General features: G+C 58.9%; 2 protein-coding genes across 3 annotated transcripts in view; one reads left to right on the top strand and one right to left on the bottom strand.

Annotated features, from left to right (window-relative positions):
* Tns3 (tensin 3) overlaps positions 1–17,259 on the bottom strand; it is a gene marked incomplete in the record, with an annotated part of 140,352 nt that overhangs the window by 93,320 nt on the left and 29,773 nt on the right. The window contains 1 exon segment of the mRNA XM_013520558.1: positions 14,835–14,873. Within this exon segment, the coding sequence (XP_013376012.1) occupies positions 14,835–14,873 (39 nt within the window).
* On the top strand, positions 9,525–12,483 carry LOC106149884 (translation initiation factor IF-2-like). 2 transcript variants are annotated; one of them, XM_013520559.1, is made up of 2 exons: positions 9,525–9,980; positions 10,258–12,483. In XM_013520559.1, the coding sequence occupies exon 2, from the start codon at positions 10,882–10,884 to the stop codon at positions 11,782–11,784; it is 903 nt and encodes a 300-aa protein (XP_013376013.1). In that variant the 5' UTR covers positions 9,525–9,980; positions 10,258–10,881; the 3' UTR covers positions 11,785–12,483. The 2 variants fall into 2 exon arrangements, with proteins under 2 accessions (XP_013376013.1, XP_013376014.1); XM_013520560.1 differs by having other exon boundaries at positions 9,735–9,980; positions 10,652–12,483.

The following is a 17,259-nucleotide window of genomic DNA, read 5'->3' as shown; positions in this document are numbered from 1 at the left end:
CCCGGAAAGATGAAACCGCAGGCTTCCAGGAGACAAACCTCACCGCTCGGGGGAGAGGGCAGAAGACAAGCCGCAGACTCTGGAGCGTGAAAGCCCCCTGTGGACCTGCTTTCTATCGGCCACGCCCCCTCGGACACAGTTTTCTTATCTGCCAGGGCGGCGTGGTGGGCGCTGCAAGGGAAGCCCGGAGAGAAGCCCCGCCAAGAAAGCACCGGCCCTTGTCCCGCCGCCAGGCTCCGGAAATGCACCCCGCAACCCCTGGGTCTCTGGTGAGGCCCACAGCCATGCAGTCCCTTCACAGAAAAGGAGAGCCCAGAGGGAGACAGAGACTCCTCAGCAGGAGCTCAGCAGCAAGACCTCCTCCCCTTCCAGGGAGACGAGACACCAAGCCGTTACCAGGACCCGCCTGACTGCTGCCCTTACAGCTCTGACACGAGCCGCCCACCCTCCAGTTTGAGAACTCAGATAAAACACCCACAGGGAACTCGCCGACAGCCCGTCACTTTGCTGGGAGTGGCGGCCGATTATCTATCTGGGCGCGGGCCGTCAGCTCCTCCCCTGGCCGGGCTGGCTGCTCCGAGCCATATGGAAGCAGGGGACCGAGGGGGACGGACAGAGCGCGGGCCGGAGGCAAGCACGGGGTCCGGGAGCCGCGGAGCCTGGCGCGCACAGGCACGGGGGACCGAGCTCTCGGACACAGGCGCCTCCGGGGCCGAGAAGGAAGCCTGGCCGGAGGTTGCGGTGGAGTGGACTCACCGCGCTCCGTGGCGGCTTCTGCTCCCAGTGCCCGCAGCTCCTCCTCCTGCCACCAACTGGGCGGCGAGCAGAGCCAGCGTCCTGGTCCGGGAGGAGGCGGCAGGGCAGGTGGGGCTCACGCTGCGCAGGACGAGGCGCGGCCACCGGAGGGCGGCGGAGCAGGAGCGACTGCAGCTGCCCCGGGCCATGGCCTGCAGAAGCGGACGGACGGACGGAAGGCCAGACCAGGAAGCCGAGCGCCGCGTCCTTCCTGGGCCCCGGCCAGCTGCCCGGGGCTCCCCAGCAGAAGCCTCCGCACGGTTGAGGGCGGTGCACGCCTGCCTCCCTGCCTCCCTGTTCTCCCCATAGTTGGTTTTGTCTTCACCTCATTCCAAACAGAATTTCAATTGATCAGCAAGGAATCTGATACAATTTATCAAATTCTAAACAGTGAAAACGAACTGCCAAGCTGGGTGTGGTGATGCACACATCTGTAATCCCAGCACACTGGGAGGCTGAGGCAGGAGTATCTCAGGTTCAAGCACCTGTGTCTGGGAATTTAGGGACTGAGCAAGACCCTGTCTCAAAAGCAAAAATACAAAGGGCAGGGCATACAGCTCAGCACAAAAGCTCTCAGGCTGATCACAAGAACTGCATAAACAAAACACGAAAAGGACAAAACACGCAAGCACAGGGTCCAAGACCAGCCGGGGCAACCGGAGAGAAAATGCCGGGTCACCAGGCCCGTGGCGCAGCCTCTGCAGGTGCCCAACCGGCTTCCAGCTTCCTGCACCACAAGACACAAAGGCAGATTGTGGCTGGACGTGGGGCGGGCTCAGGGACAGCGGGGACCTTAAAGGTCACCCAACCTGTCCGACGCGGTTCCACAGGCACTTCACACTCGGGGTGACAGGAGGGGCGTGGTCCCCGGCAGCCAGGCAGGACAGGACGCCCGCTCGCCGGGCCGGCTGTGGTCACCCCACACCCCGTAGCTGTCTGAGCTGAGCTTTCATGTGACAGGACTCACGGTGGTGCCTACAGGGACAAGGAGACACACACTTGCTTTACAGCCACACCCGACATGAGTGCTCTTTGTCAGTGTCAGCTGCTACACGGGAAAGACCCTTCTTCATCTAGAAAGAGGACCACGGCCCGGGACCCCTCACCTGGCACAGGGGGTGTCAGCACCCAGGGAGCACAGGGCCCCTTCAAGCCGGTGTCCCAATGCTACCATGGAGCAGGAGGCCAACAGTTGTGGGCTGCGATCCTCCTGCCTCAGCGTCCCAGGAGGTGGGACTACAGGCGTGTGCCACTAAGCCTTGTCCAAATGTGATCTTGTCTCCAATTTCCCACTCATATGAACGATACTAGGATTAGGCTTGCCTTCTAGGGGAGAAGCAGAGGTGGCTTTGGGGACCAGTCACTCTGCCCCAGAACACGGCCGCTCTTGTCCCTCCCAAGGACAGTGCTGGCCCACGAGGGGCCACGCCATGGGCTTGTGCCGAGTCCAGGGCCAGAGCGTCATGGAGCGGACGCTGGGCAGACAGAGAAGCTGGCTGGTCTGGCAGGCAGGGCATTCCCTGGTTAAGACCCAAGTCCCAGGATAAAGACTTCCCTTCCCTTGACCTGACCTCCAGCACCCTGGACGCCAGCCTGGGATGGCCCTCAACGTCACTGCGGCCAAAGTGCGTCCCTCAAATGCTGCCGTCTCGGAGGGGACCCGGCCTGCGGGACTCCTGATGTGGGTGCCCGGAGACCGGGCCTGAGGCGGGCATCGGAGTTTCAGCGGGTCCGCGGGGTGACGCTGATCCCAGCTTGGAGTCCACGCAGGCAGAGGCCTGGATGCAGCCACACACAGAGACGCAGGGTGCTACCTCCCACCCAGAGGGGGACTCATGTGGACCCCGCCGCCCTGGCCGGGGCTCCCGGGAGCATGGAAGCCTGCGGTCCCAGCCGCCCGTGGGTCCTGTCCCTCGGCCACCACTGGCCCTGGGCTCCATCTGGGGTACGCGGCCGGAGAGCCGTGGGCTCCAGGCTCACATGGCTGCTGCCAGCACAGCACCATCTCAGAGCTCCACCCACCTGGGTCATCTGGGCCTTATGAGTTTATACTTGCGACATCCCTGTGCTCAACGCCGGCCCTCACAGCATCCTTACTGTCCCCTCCTCCGCGCCCCAGTCACCCAGGAAGGACCACTGCAGGGGTACTGCCACTCTGACTTGATTACCACCAGTGACGGGGAGCTCACTGCCCACACAGATCCAAGAGCATTTTTAACCCCTTCATTCTCCCAGGGTATGACCTCCCCAGGTCACAGTGTGCTCCTCCTGACTGGGCCCCCCGCCCTCTTTCTTTCCATCCAGGGCCGAAGGAGGTGGGCGTAATCCCTGGAGGGACAGCACCCTGCCTCGGCTCTTCTTCGGTGAGCTTCAAAGGCTTAGGAGCAAACGCTGCCCTCTCCAAACCAGCAGGTGAACCCAGGCACCCACGGCGGCCCTGGGGGTGGGTGCAGGACTCCTCAGCAGCGCCTGCCCCAGGGTGGGAGCGGGCTCCTCACAGAGCAGTGGCAGGGAGCTGAGCTCCACCCAAGAGCTGAGCCCGAGGCGATCACGAGGCACTCAGGTGCACAAAGCCCACGACACAGCCGGCGGCCTGTGGCCCCCGCCAACCAGCCCGACCTCTGCTCTCTGCGGGACACCCCACACCCAGGCCACGAGCACCGTCGCACCTGGGAATGACATCTACACCCGCGGACACCCGACAGCCAATCCGAAGCACAACGCTTCGTCCCAGAAGATCTGCCAGAGCTGCTACAGTGGGGCACAGCCGCAACCCCAGCACTCTGGGAGGCTGAGGCAGGTGGACGCCGGGTCTGAGCCCAGACGGGGCATCTTAGCAACTTACTGAGACCTTGTCTCAAATTCTGAGGAAAAGGGCTGGGGTGTAGCTCAGTGTGAAGGCCTTGGGTTTAATTCCCAGCAGGGGAAAGGAAAGAGAGGACAGGAGGGGGGAGGGGAGGGGAGGGGACAAAAAGAAAGAGAGAGGAGGGAGAGAGGGAGAGAAGGAGGGGAGGAGGGAAGGAAGAAAGGTAGGAAAGATTGCAGTTGGCATCCTTAAAACATAAATTTTTCTTTAAAAAAAAGAAATCGAACCACAAAATACCAGCACCATGAACAGTAATTCCCTTGACATTAGAAGTATCTCTGCAATGTTCGAACCTCTCCAACACATGTGCTTTTGCTCTTTTACAGTCTGTTCTTGAGTAAGGACCCGATAAACCTTACGTTTACTCCATCTACCTCTCGGTTGCTTTAACAAAATAAGTTCTTTCTCCTCTTTTTCTTGCTTTCCTTTTTTTTGGTATTGGGAATCGAACGCAGAACCTTGCTCTTGCCAGGCAGGCGCGGTGCCACTGAGCTACATCCCCGGCCCTCTTTCTCTTTTTTGAGACAGGGTCTTGCTATGTAGTTCAGGCTGGCCTTGAGCTCGTGGCGATCATCCTGTCTCAGCCTCCTGACTGCTGGAATCACAGGCTTGTGTCACCACACCCGGCTCTTCCTCCTTTTTGAGCAACTCATGTCAAAAAGTGCGGGTCATCCTGCCCGGGACAATCCCCCACTTGACATCTTGCAGGTTTCTGGCTTTACTTCGCAGATGTCTCCTGCCCCAACTTCCTGCCAGTGTGGACGGGCCGGGGCTTGGTCCGAATCTCACCCGGGTTCTGCCCAGGACGCGAGGGTGCAGGGCGTCCTGCTCTTCCTCAGGAGTCGCGTGACCCTGAGCCACTTCCCTTTGGGCCAGCGAGGCCACCCGGTGCCCGTCAGTCAGCTCTGGGCTCTGTCATGCATGGGGGAGTCGCCCTGGAGCACGCGCTTGCCCAGCACCCAGGCTCGAGGAAAGACTTCGCTCTTTGCTTCTCGGCATTAGGATGAGCTGGTTCCTGAGCGTTTCCCACAAGTAACCAAGGACAGTTTTCGGTTTTGTTTTGCTTACGGTACTGGGGTTTAACCTTAAGGCCTTCTTGCTGAGCTATGTCCCCAGCCGTTTTTCGTTCTGACACAGGGTTTCACTAAGTAGCTAAATCGCCCAGGCTGGGCTCCTACTTGCAACCCTCCCACCTCAGCCTTCCAGAGTGCTGGGAATACAGACATGGCGGCTTTGTTATTTTAAGCAGCACATTTTAGGATCTGTAGTACAAATCAAAACTAGGGGGCTGGGGATTTAGCTTGGGGCTGGGGATTTAGCTCAGCGGCACTGCGCCTGCCCGGCAAGCGCAAGGTTGTAAGTTCGATTCACAGTACTGGAAAAAAAAACAGGAAAAAAAAAAAAAAAGAAAAAGAAAAACCAAACCAAAACTAGGTCCCAGTCCAAAGTAACAAAGCTAACAACTGTCACACTCGGCCCCAGCAGGGCCCTCTAAGACCCCTGGCCTGGTTTTGACCTGTACACTTTAAAACGTGCTACTCAAAGTAACAACATTGAAGCACTGTGCCTATAATCACACTCTGGGAGGCTGAGACAGGAGGATTCTGCTCATTCTGATAAGGGCCCAGGGCAAGGAAGGCCCAGGTGAGGACTGCCAGGTCGCTGTCGCTGTCACGGCACTGAGAGAGGAGCTCACATGCACGGGGAAGCACCCAGGCGTTTCCACACGGCCCCGCTGCCTTCCCAGGGACCCGGTCTCCACACGCACACAGCCCCCTGGGGATGCCGCTCAGGGTGCAGCCACATCCCCGGCGCTGGGAGCCGCCTGGTCCAAGAAGCACAAAGGTGCCGCAGGGACCAGCCGCGGCCACCGCCTCTCGGATCAGAGACTCAGCAGGGAGGACACACAGGAGCCGTGTGACCACACGCTCTGGACGCTTGGGGAAGCAGCGTGGGGTGTGAGCTCTGCTTCCTCAGTGGCAGTACAGTCAGGTAACCTAAACGCCAGACCAAAAGCCGGGCACTACAGAGCAGCCCGTGATCCCAGCACTGGAGGCTGAGGCAGGAGGACTGCTACAAGCTGCAGGCCAGTCTAGGCTGCACAGAGAGTTCAAGGCCAGCCTGGACTGCGGCATAGATGGATGCCGGGCCAATCAGTGCCTTCCTGCCACAGACCCTGCCGCTCTACCCTAACACTGCTCCGATTCAGACCCGAAAAATGATGAGGAAAAGAAGCAGCTGACCTCCCCGCAGTAGCCGGGCCACCCCCACGTCACGGGGCCACGCCTCCCAAAGCCCCCACGTTAAACTCGGGACGGCCGGAGAATCCAGGCCACCACGGGAAGGATTTTCATGCCCACTGCGACTTCCGGCCGCAGGCTTGGAGGGCACCGTTCAGCCGCGCGCTGGGTCCCAGGTTGTCTGACAGAAGCCAAAGGGTAGAGAACTGAAGAGCAAAACACAAGAGGAGGCGGAGCCGGGAGACGGGTTCCGGGGGAGCAGGAGGGAGAGGAGGGAAGGAGAAAGAAAGAAGCTGCACTCCTTGCCCAGGCCTCACCAGGCCCGCGATTGATGTGGGCGGCGGATGTGGACTAAGAAGTAAAAATGCTGCCCGGCGTGGTGACGCAGCCTGTAACCCCAGCACTCGGGAGGCTGAGGCAGGAGCATCGCTGTGGGTTCAAGGCCAGCCTGAGCTACATAGTGAGACCCTGCCTCAAAAAATAAATAATAAATAAATAAATAAGGTTGAAAAGTAAGCTAATAAGAACTAGAACGTCCTGACACATGCTCACGTCCGCACGTATTTACTACCAAGCATAAAATAAACGAAATGACGCAATGACTTCTTAAGAAGCACTGCTCCGGGTCCCCGGGGACTGCAGGTCACTGGGCAAGTGGCTGTGTGTCCAGAGCAGCCCTCAGAGCCCAGAGAGGGTTTGGGCAGGTGTGGGCCGGAGCTCAGGGCTGCCGGCCTCTGGCTTGGGTAAGGAGTCCCAGGCCCAGAGCCAGGGTGCGGGGTGGGAAGGCGAGGCCGCAGGTGCGCCGGCCCACGTCCAGGCGGTGTAATCATTAGCCCGGCCGCGTAAGCGGACACCGCTGCGAGCTGTCCCCCAGGTTCCAGCCCAATTCCCACCACCTGCGCCGGGGGCGGGGGGACCCAGCGATCCCAGTGGGGAGCAGCCAGCACAGCCGGCAGAGCAGGCGCTCGCTTCCTCAGAGCCGGGCTTTCCCAGCTCCGGCGACCTCGGGGCCTGGGACCTACAGGACCCCCCTGCCGGGGTTGGAGTGGGTGCCGGGAACCCTCCCCTCCCCCGGCCGCCTTTCCCAGAAATCCCGGCACCCGCCCCCCTGCTGGAAGCAGCCACAGGCTGCTGTTGTTTTAGGTGTGGGAGGAGCCGGCGAAATCAAAGCCAAGTCGGGATCAAAGTGTCCCCTGTGGTCGGCGGCCTGGAGGGCAGCCAGGACAGCCCGCGAGGACAGCCCGCGAGGCCCAGCCGCGGGTGGGCTGCCTGGCCTGTGCCATCGGGCAACATCTGCACATGAAGCTGGTGGGCAAAGGTTGCCCTTTTGGAGGGCGGTGGGAACCCGCCACTCCTCCCTCACCATGACACCCTGAGGAGGGGACAGAGGGGTTACCCATGCCCCGGGCTCACGTGACCACCTGCCAGCCTTTCCCAGGGGAAGACCCACCCCTCCCCTCAAAGTGCCCAGTCCCTGGTTCCCCACCTGGGGACACAGCACTACTGCTCCCTGCCTCCCCGACACAGGCCTCCTGGACCTCTCTCGGTGTCCCCCACCATGGGTTCCCCCCCTCCCGTTTGAACTCTGGGCCACATCCCCAACCCTTTATTTTTTATTTTGACACAAGGTCTCACTAAGTTACTAAATTGCCCAGGCTGACTGGACCTTGTGATCCTCCTGCCTCAGCCTCCTAGAGCAGTGGATCACAGGTGTGCACCACCATGCCCTCTTTGTACAAGCCACAGGCCCCTCCCAACCCCAGCATCCTCCACTCCAGTTATTCCAATCAAGGTCACACGGAGGCTGCAGGTGGACACGGACCTTAGGGACACTGCCCCACCCCACCCACACAGCTGCGCCCTGGGGCCCAACAGAAGTGGCAGAAGTGTGGCTGCTTGCTTCCAAGACTAACATTCTTCTCACTGAGCAAAGCCAGCAAGGTGTCTACACCCGCCCCACCTGCGAGAGCTGCTTCCAGCCCCTCTCCGAGGGCTGATGGCGCTCGCACTAGGGGTGAAGGACCGTGACCAGGGACTCCGGGCAAGGACTGGGCGGGAGCTCTGCGAAGGATGGCCAGCCTCACCCCTTCTGAGGCCCGGCCTCCACAGCTTGCCGGGCACCCCCTCCTCCTCCTCAGAGTGCCTCACAGGCCGGGGTTAGCATGTGCTCGGGCACCTGCAGCACCTCGCTGGGGCAGCTGAGTATCAAGGCGAGATCTGTTTTGTATTTTGTTTGAATTTTTGAGACAGGGCCTCACTGTGCAATTCAGGTTGGCCTTGAACTCACTTTGTAGCCCAGGCTGGCCTTGAACTCACAGTGATCCACCTACCTCTGGCTCCCGAGTGCTGGGATTACAGGCCTGCGCCACAATGCCCACCTGTTTTGTTTTTAGTTCTGGTTCTCCTTTGGCTTTTGCAAAAGCCACAAGGTAGAGTTTGGCTCTCTTGGTCAAAGGGAGGCCCGGATCCCGACACAAGGCCCGGGTCTGAGCCCCTCTCTGCTTCTCGGGGATCTGCTGGCCCGGCCCAAAGCACATGTGAAGCCTGAGACACAGAACCGGACCAACGTGTGCACGCAAGCCTGTGTGATACAGGGCCCGGCGAGCGTGTGCAGGAACACGTGCGTGCCCAGGGCATGGGAAGCAGGTTCGTGCACACGCTTGCACGTGTGTACAAGACCTGGCAAGCATGTGAGTGTGCACACGTGTGTGTAACTGCACAGCTATGAGCTTCTAGGAGCTTCCCGTGGCTCTCCGGCTGGCCCCCGCTCCTTGTTTGTGAACTTTACGGGCAGCAGGAAATCACCCCTGCCAATCAAACGCCGGGCCTCCGGGCTGTGAGGATCTAGAGACGGCTCTGGACCATGCCGCCCTGGAGCTCAGCCCCGGCCTGGCCGCCAGGCCCCAGTGACCCAGGGCTCAGCGCCTCCGCACAAAGCCCCGACCTGATCCCTGGCAGTGGGAAGCTGGGGTGTCCCGCCGGAATCTGCAGCTGCTTCGCGCTCAATAAAGCAGGCGGGTGGGGCCCATTCCCTCCCCACCTGAAACCTGCTTGCAGTGGTGCTCACTCTGACACAGCTCCTGCCTCTGAGAAGGCCAGGTGCTGGCGGACGGGCGGGAGGGGCTGCTTCTCACAGGCCCCCTTGTCCTCAGACGCGCTGCACGCCGGACACCTCCCCTCTGTGTCCTGAGAGCTCAAGCAAAGCCTGCTGAGCAAGGTGCCAACGTGCACACATCACAAACACACACACCACACTCACACACCACGCATGCACACACAGCACAACATGGAGACGCACACAAGCCCCGTGCATGCACACACCATGACACAAACACATGCACACCATGCATGCGTGCACCCACACAACACGGATGCACGTGCGCACCACGCGTGTACACACATCGGGCATGCACATGTAACAGCACAGAAATGCACATACAGTCCGTGCATGCACACACACCGCCCACGCACACACAAGTACAGGCCTGCAGCTGCCAGAACGCAGCGTGTGAGCCCGGGCCTCAGACAGTGTAACCTGACTCCAGAGGTCACCTTTTGACAGACACAGCTGCTGGCTGCGCCTCAATTACACAAAGAAAAGGAAAGCACTCCAACTGTTCTCCCACAGCTTCCCCGAGGGCGGAGAACCCAGCACAAGCACTCCATGCACGTGGGCTCGGACAGGGACCCGCACTGACCCCGCTGCCTGTGCGCGGTCCCCACCGCTCCCCACAGGCGCCACCGGGAGGCACAGACGCTTCGAGGACTCCGCCGCACCGTCACCAGCGCTGGCTGTGCCAGGCCCCCAGCTGCCCAGGAGCACTGACGGGCCTGGGCCAAGGGCAGGGACCCGAGGTCCCCTGCAGAGCCGCACGTATGCCCAGGACTCGCCCACCCACCTGGGACCAGTGCCCCACGGCGCACTAAGGTGAGGACGGGAAAGCAGCGAGCCGGGCCGCGGTTAGACGGGCAGGGCACTGCGAGTCGGCGGCCGCCAAGGACGAGCACGCGCAGCCCTGTGCGCACCACGCCTCCCTCCCCGCCTCCTGTCCTGTCTCCAAACGGAACACAGGACCCAGGTACTGAGAGCACCCATCCCCACACCCTCGCCCCCCGGAAGGGAAGGAGGGAGGACAAGGCCCACAGCCCTGAGACCAGACGGGGTCCCCATCCCCCAATGGGGAGAACCACACACACACACACACGCACACACACACACACACACACGCACGCACACATGAGCCGAAGCGCAGCCCGCGCTCACAGGGCCTTGCCCCCTGCATCGCGGATTCTGCAGGCCTCAAACCTGCACCAGCGCAGAGAATCCAAACCCGTCACTTTACTCCATCCTCACAGGCCTCACCACAGATGTGTACACGTGTGTAGATCCACAATCGAGCCGGCCCCTAACCAGGCCTCAGTCCTCCGTGCCAGCGCTGTGGGTTACAGGACAGCGAGCGGCACTCAGGCAGATGGCAAGCCATCCCGTCTCCTGCCGACCAAGGCCTGGTCACAGACAGCGAAGGCCCTGAGGAGGCGACACGGGGACACCCTGCTCCAAAACAATCATCCTGCTGCCCTTGTGAAGGGCCAGGACCATGGGACTCTCGGACGTGGCTCAGGACAGGGCCCCAGCACGTGCTTCCCCCATTATGTCCCGCATTTCTCTGCAGTTTTCTGCCGTTTTTAGCCTCTGGCTTCTGGTCCCACCAGTGGCAGACATCTGCAGTCCCGTGTTGCTTAAACACAGGTCGCACTCCTGTAAGCTACAGCGGGGAATGGAAGAAGGTTCTGCTGCAGAAAAGAAATAGAAAAGCAGGCATCCCAGGTAAGAACCACAGGGTCAGCCGGGCAGGGAGGCTCATACCTGTGAGCCCAGCACTCTGGGACACTGAGGCAGGAGGATCCCAAGATCAAGCCTACCTTGGGCAACTGAGTGACTTAGCGAGACCCTGCCTCGAAGTAAGAAATGAGCTAGGGATGCAGCTCAGCGCGAAGGTCCTACATTCAACCCCTGAAAAAGCAAAAACCAGCAACTGGACGGATGCGGAAGGCCAGGGCTTCTGCCCACCCCTGGGGAAGCAGGGCTGCTATGCCCCTGCTGACAAGCGAGCCAAGCGGGTGGAATGTCGTCACGTGACCGACACCCCATGGTCAGCTGTCATTAATGCCAGCAGCACGGCCATCGCCACCTCCTGTCTGCACACCAAGCTGAAGGAGGCAAAGCAGGTTCCAGCCCAGCCTGCACTGCAACATGATGCCAGCCGACGGGCGCCCGGGCTGACGCTGGGGCACAAAGCCACGCTGGGCGTGGAGGCCACTGAGGAGCCTCGCCCCGCAGGGAGCAACGGGAGGCCTCCGAGCCGACCGCCGGCCACAGCACCAGGAGCACCCAAAATTGGAGTGGGCCTCCTGTGGCTCCCAGGCCCCCCGAGAGCAGGTGAGTCGCCAGGACTCTCCACAGTACCAGTGCAGAGACCCCAGAGAGACCCCAGAGAGACCCCAGGGGGCCGTGTGGCAGCGCGGAGGTCAGCGGGGGGTGACAGGCACGGAGCACTGCACACCCAGAACCAGGAGCTCCACCTGCCCCACACACACACACCACGAGCAACAGGGCCGGGGGACCACAGTCCCTCCCCACCACGCCATCCAAGAGCCACGGCGGCCCACAGCACGGCGGCCCTAAGAAAGCCCTGGCTCCTCAGTGTTACCGCCAGAAGCCGGGGTTTCTCTGCCAGCTCGCCTCATCCTCGGCTCACCTCGTCTTCCCAGCGAGCGCAGTCCCACAGAGTGCGGCAAGAGCTCAGCCCGGGGCCAGCGACGGCCGCTCAGGGTCCCCGTGACCTCGACCTTGGGGAGCCGCCTCACGTGCCTGAGCCCTGAGATGACCTCAGCGTCTGACACCGAGCAAGCGCAGACCATGAGCGGATCAAAGGAAACGCAGCTGCTTTCAAGCGGCCGGGCTCTGACCACGCCAGCCCACGCGCCCCAAGGTGACACGCGCGGGCCCAAAGCACACTGCGCCAATCTCAAATGCTGGTGCCCCCGGCTGGGGCACTCCTGGGCTCTGCAGGGCCAGCAGAGAGAAGAGGACGCCGCTCTTTCTGGCCTGAGAAGTGACTCCACACAGGTGCAGCGCTTCTCACAGACGGGGAGTTGTCCACACCACAAACCCAGCACAGGGGCCGGAGGGCACTCACACACCTGCGCGCACTGCACAGTGTGTCTGGAGGCCTGGGAGTGGCTTAGGCTGCTGGTCTGGGCCACACGTGCGGGAAAGGGTCGCAGGAGACAGGTCACAGGTCAAGGGTCAAGGGCCACAGGGAGCTCGGGAGGACTTGTGCACAGGCGTCTCGGGGAAATACCCATGACACACCTGTCACTGTCACAGGTGACCTGACTCCCCCCAGGCCACAGCAGCCCCCTAAGATCTCAGGGGAGCCAAGAAGGCCCTGGCACACGGCAGTGAAGTTCCTGTCCAGCAGTCAGGGCGGCATGCATGTGCTCGGGTGACCCTGCATCAGCCTGGAACAGTGTTTTTCTTCCTTTGTACTAACCAAAAATAAAAGTGACATTTTTAAAAATGGAAAACAGCCAGGTGTGGTAGCACACATGTATAATCTCAGCACTCAGGAGGCTGAGGCAGGAGGATCTTTGCATTTGCAAGTTTGAGGCCAGCCTGGGCTACAAAGCAAGCTCAAGGCCAGCCTGAACTATATAGCAAGACCTTGTCTCAAAAAGATTAAAAAAAAAAAGAAAAGAAAAACAGACTGTATCATACGTATAGGGCGTGGCGGGCTGCACCACCCAGCTTTGGGTCTGCGTGTTCTGTGACATTAGCCAGACAACCTCGGCTAACAACGCATTTGTCAGATACTGCGCTGACCCTCACGTGACACTGAGCATGTACACACACTCACAGACACTCTGATATGCACGTGACCATTACGCAGGATACACACACACATTCAAATACACACAGCAACAGCATGATACACACACTGACGTACATGACAACCACATGCACGTGTACACGTATAACAATTACAGGAAGACACAGATTCAAATGCATAACAACTGCATATGCACTATACACTTATACCTTCATATACATAGTAATCACATGTGTAATATACACACATACATGTAATGAGTACATATACACACATTCACTCATAATCATACACATCAGATACACCTTTACCTACAATTATACGCAGAACATGCACATCTATACATTCACATGATTACACCCTTAATATGCTTTATCTGTGTTTGTATATATACATACACAGATAACATATTCGTGTACATATAACAAGTACACACATGATACACACTGGCACATACACACACCAAGTACATAAAGCATACACACATAAACAGTGACATGCACAATGCCGGGTCTACATGTCATTATTTGGATCCGGATGTCCCCATCCGCTCAGGCGCCCAAGGCTGGGTCCCCGCTGCCGTGGTATCCAGGGGTGGGACCTCTGGGAGGTGCCTGGACTCCGAGGGCTCTGACCTCACTGGAGGTCCACCTATTGCCGGGGTGATGGGCTCATACCTGCCGCATTATTGGGAGAGGTGGAAAAGTGGAGGAAACCGTGGGGGGGGGCCTAGGACCGGAAGTGGGTCGCTGGGGGCGGGGCCTAAGACAGAGAAGCGAGGCAGTGACTCCAGCAGAACACGCGCCTGGCGCTCCGTGACAGCAAGCGGCCTCATTCAGAGGGACACAACCACGGCACCCCGCCCGGGGGCGGACGCCTGTGACACGCGGGGCCCCGCCGCCCTTCCCTTCCAGCCACCAGCCGGGGAAGGAAGGAAACGGAGGCTCAGCTGAGGGAAAGGGTCTGAACCCAGCTCTGTCGTGGCGGTGACGCTCCGCATGCCCCGGGCCAGCCCCACAGAGGAGGTACTGCTCCCCGAGAGGAGCCAGCCTCAGGCCCGCAGGCCTCGGCTAGGCCGAGACACGGGGAGGGACAAGATGAGCCCCCAGAGACCCTCAGGCAGTGCGTGCGGCTGGGGCCGTACGAGCCACACGCCTGGCACGTCCCGGGGACCTCACAGCCACACCCTCCCTCCCGCCAGGTCACTTCTGATGGGTCCTGGTACACAAAGCCCGCAGGAATCCCGAGAGATAACAGTCACCAAGACTGAACCCCTTCATCTCCACCGGGCAGAGCCAAAAACCAGGGGGACCATGACCATGACATTCAAAGGAGTATCACTTAAACGGTAAACAGAAGCCGGGCATGGCAGTGCTGCCTGTCATACTAGCGCTGGGAGGCTGAGGCAGGAAGATTGGTGTGAGTCTGAAGCCAGCCTGGGCTACACAGTGAGTTCAAGGTCAGAACTCCTGGACCACTCGCTATATGGACCACAGAGTGAGACGCCGTCTCAAAACACCAAAAGGAATATTAATAAAAAATGAAATAGGGGCCAGGGATATAGCTCAGTGGCACAAGTGCCTGCCTGGCAAGCGCAAGGTCCTGAGTTCGATTCCCATTGCCAAAAAAAAATTAAATAAAACTCAGATAGAAATTTGTATTTGCCCCATAACAAACCAAACAGAAAGTGCTACCATAACAGAAAGTGCTACCATCTGCTATCCTCCATCTGATACAAAGAGGCATTCGTCAGAGCCGAACAGTCACAAATCTGCACAGCTTGCTCCACAAGCGTTATCCCGGCACTGTCCACGCTTCCATCACTGGGACAGTCGAGGCCACCAAGCCCTTGAGGTCACTTCTCCTGACCCTAAAGGCAGATCCGACAGAGGGAGGCACAGATTCTCTCCTCTTACAGAAAACGGACGGACCAGCAGGGAGGACGATGGTGACTAAAGGGCTCAGCACCACAAAACCCAAGAGGACTTCAGAACACGGTGCTAGCAGACCCTGCGGTCTCCGATAAACGCAAAGACTCACCTGTTCCTGGGGGGCTTGCACGCCGCAGGGGGTCACCACCTTCGAAGGAGAAGAGACAGGTAAGGAAGGGCTCTCAGCAGAAACAGCCTCCCAGGCAAGGAGGCCCCCAGAGCTCAGACCGCCCCCCACCACAGCCCCACCCGCAGCACCTTGACACGGGCGAGCCCTGGAGTTAACACAGTCCCTTTCTGTGAACTTCTGCAAAGTCCAGTCTGGTTTTAGGATTTATGAAAACCATGGAGCCTTGTCCCAAAATGCACGTCATTCACAGAGACAAAACTCTACCTCAGCTTCAAAGAACGGTGGGCTAAGTCTCCCAAGCCCTTCCTCGCTGGGGAGGACAGGGAGTTGGACCCAGAGGAGGTGGGGGGCTCTGTAGCGGTTTCCAAGCCACCCCAACTTCTCATTCCCACACCCAGCGGGCGTGGTTTGAATGGACTGTCCTTTCCAGAACTATTTCTGCAAGTGGAACTGAAAACAATCTAAATGTGCTATTGCACTCAGCACATGAGACTGGGGAACGGAGTTCCCTTTATATCACAGTCCTCTGAAGAACACAGAATGCATCAGAAAGACACGCAGCTGGCTGTGGTACCACACACCTGTAACACCAGGACCTAAGCCAGACAGGTAAAGGTATCAGAACGACTGACCCAACGGCGATAAGCGGCCCACCTTTACTGTTCAGTCTGGGTCAGGCCTCTGTCCCCACTTACCAGCTATGGAACCTTGGCCGTTAATCTCTCTGGCCTCAGTTTCCTCATCTGAAAACTAGAGGTGGTTGCAATGCCGCGCTCACAAGCTGGTTGGGAGGTCTAGGAGGTAGTGTCTGAGCTCCGAAGAGTGCTGGCACAGAGCAGGGTCTGCTCACAGCAACATGGAGCTCTCCCTGAGTGGAAGGGGTCGTGTGTGGCTAAGGGATCACATTTGCTTTGTGCTTCTCCTACAAACAGGATTTCAATCCCCGTGAGCCCTCACTCCTCCACTTCTTCCTGGCTCTCCCACCTCTAGACCCCTGGCTCACTTCCAACCTCAGAGAGCTTTCTGAGCATGGGAAAGGAAAGAGAAACCCAGGATCTGACTAACTGTCCTTATAGGCTGGAGTGGGTGTTGCTGTGACCTTGGGTCTTGCTATGGCAACTATTTATAGTTCTTGCTTATCTTACTCCGTGAGGTTCCTCAAAGAGTACGAGACACATGGCTATTCATTTGTCTGGGACATGTCATTACTCCACCCCAGTTCTGAGTCACACTCTTGTCGGGCACAGGGGTCCTCGCGCAGGGCACCCGTCCTGCCCTCTGAATGGCTGTCCCCTCTGCACGCACAGCACCCGGCACACAGGAACACGTCTTTTTCATTTGCGGGTCCTCGATGCCATGCTAAAAGTTCAGCGAACGGGTGTGAGAGGAGACACACAAATATAACGTGAAAACTAACAGATGGCCTTGGAAATACAGGAAGTTACAGATTCCCCTAAGATGGCAGTGGCCTCGAACAAGAAGACCCCAAGGTTAACAGCATTGTGACGGGCATCACCCCAGGGACCGTGTGCCCAGGTGCCTCTGTGTGACTCACACGCAAGAAGTGTGCAAAGAACAGAGTCCCTGTCTTGAAAGCGTTATCTGTGCCCCACACGGCACGGTGTTATTCCGGGATAAAAAGGAATGAGGCATGAAGGCACGAGAAGGCACAGAGGAGCCGGATATTCCCGAGTGAGGGAGGCCACCGAGAGGCTGCAGGCCGGACGTGTCCACCCGCACGGTGTTCTGGGGAGGCAACTGGAAACTCAGCTGAAGTCAGTGGTTAGCGGGCACTGAGGGAGGAGGGAATATGTGGGCACAGATGGCTTTAGGGCAGTGAAACCATCTCACGTGATGCAACAGCGTCCGCCAAATGTGGTCAACATCTGTCCAAACTGGTGGTGTGAACAACACCAGAGGGAGCCCCAAAATCAGCTCTGGGCTTTGGTTAATAAACACATTGTATTACGGTGATCTATGCACACCCACGTTTACAGCAGCACAAGTGAGAATCGCTAAATCTTAGAAGCTGCTGTGTCCATCAGCCGGTGAATGGATAAAAGAAGTGTGGTGTCTACACACAGCGCAGTACTATTCTGCCATGAGCAGGATGAACTTGAGTCACCTGTGGGAAAATGGATGCATGCTGAGACCACAGTGTTCAGGGAAATAAATCAGACACACAAGCGTAAATATCACATGGTTCCTCTTATATGAGAAACCCAAAGTAGCTGGGCGTGCTGGTGCACGCCTGTAATCCCAGCACTCGGGAGGCTGAGGCAGGAGGATTGTTACAAGTTTGAGACCAGGACCCGGGATATAGCTCAGTGGCACAAGCGCCTGCCTGGCAAGCGCAAGGTCCTGAGTTCGATTCCCGGTACAAAAAAAAAAGGTCGAGACTAGC

The sequence above is a fragment of the Chinchilla lanigera genome, unplaced genomic scaffold (assembly GCF_000276665.1).
Source record: "Chinchilla lanigera isolate Chin_1 unplaced genomic scaffold, ChiLan1.0 scaffold00055, whole genome shotgun sequence".
NCBI classification, from domain to species: domain Eukaryota; kingdom Metazoa; phylum Chordata; class Mammalia; order Rodentia; family Chinchillidae; genus Chinchilla; species Chinchilla lanigera.
This window is presented reverse-complemented; position numbering and strand designations above follow the sequence as displayed.

Bases quoted from the DNA above. Each gene is read 5' to 3' on its own strand.
- LOC106149884 (XM_013520559.1), top strand. From the start codon at position 10,882: ATGCAGCTCAGCGCGAAGGTCCTACATTCAACCCCTGAAAAAGCAAAA.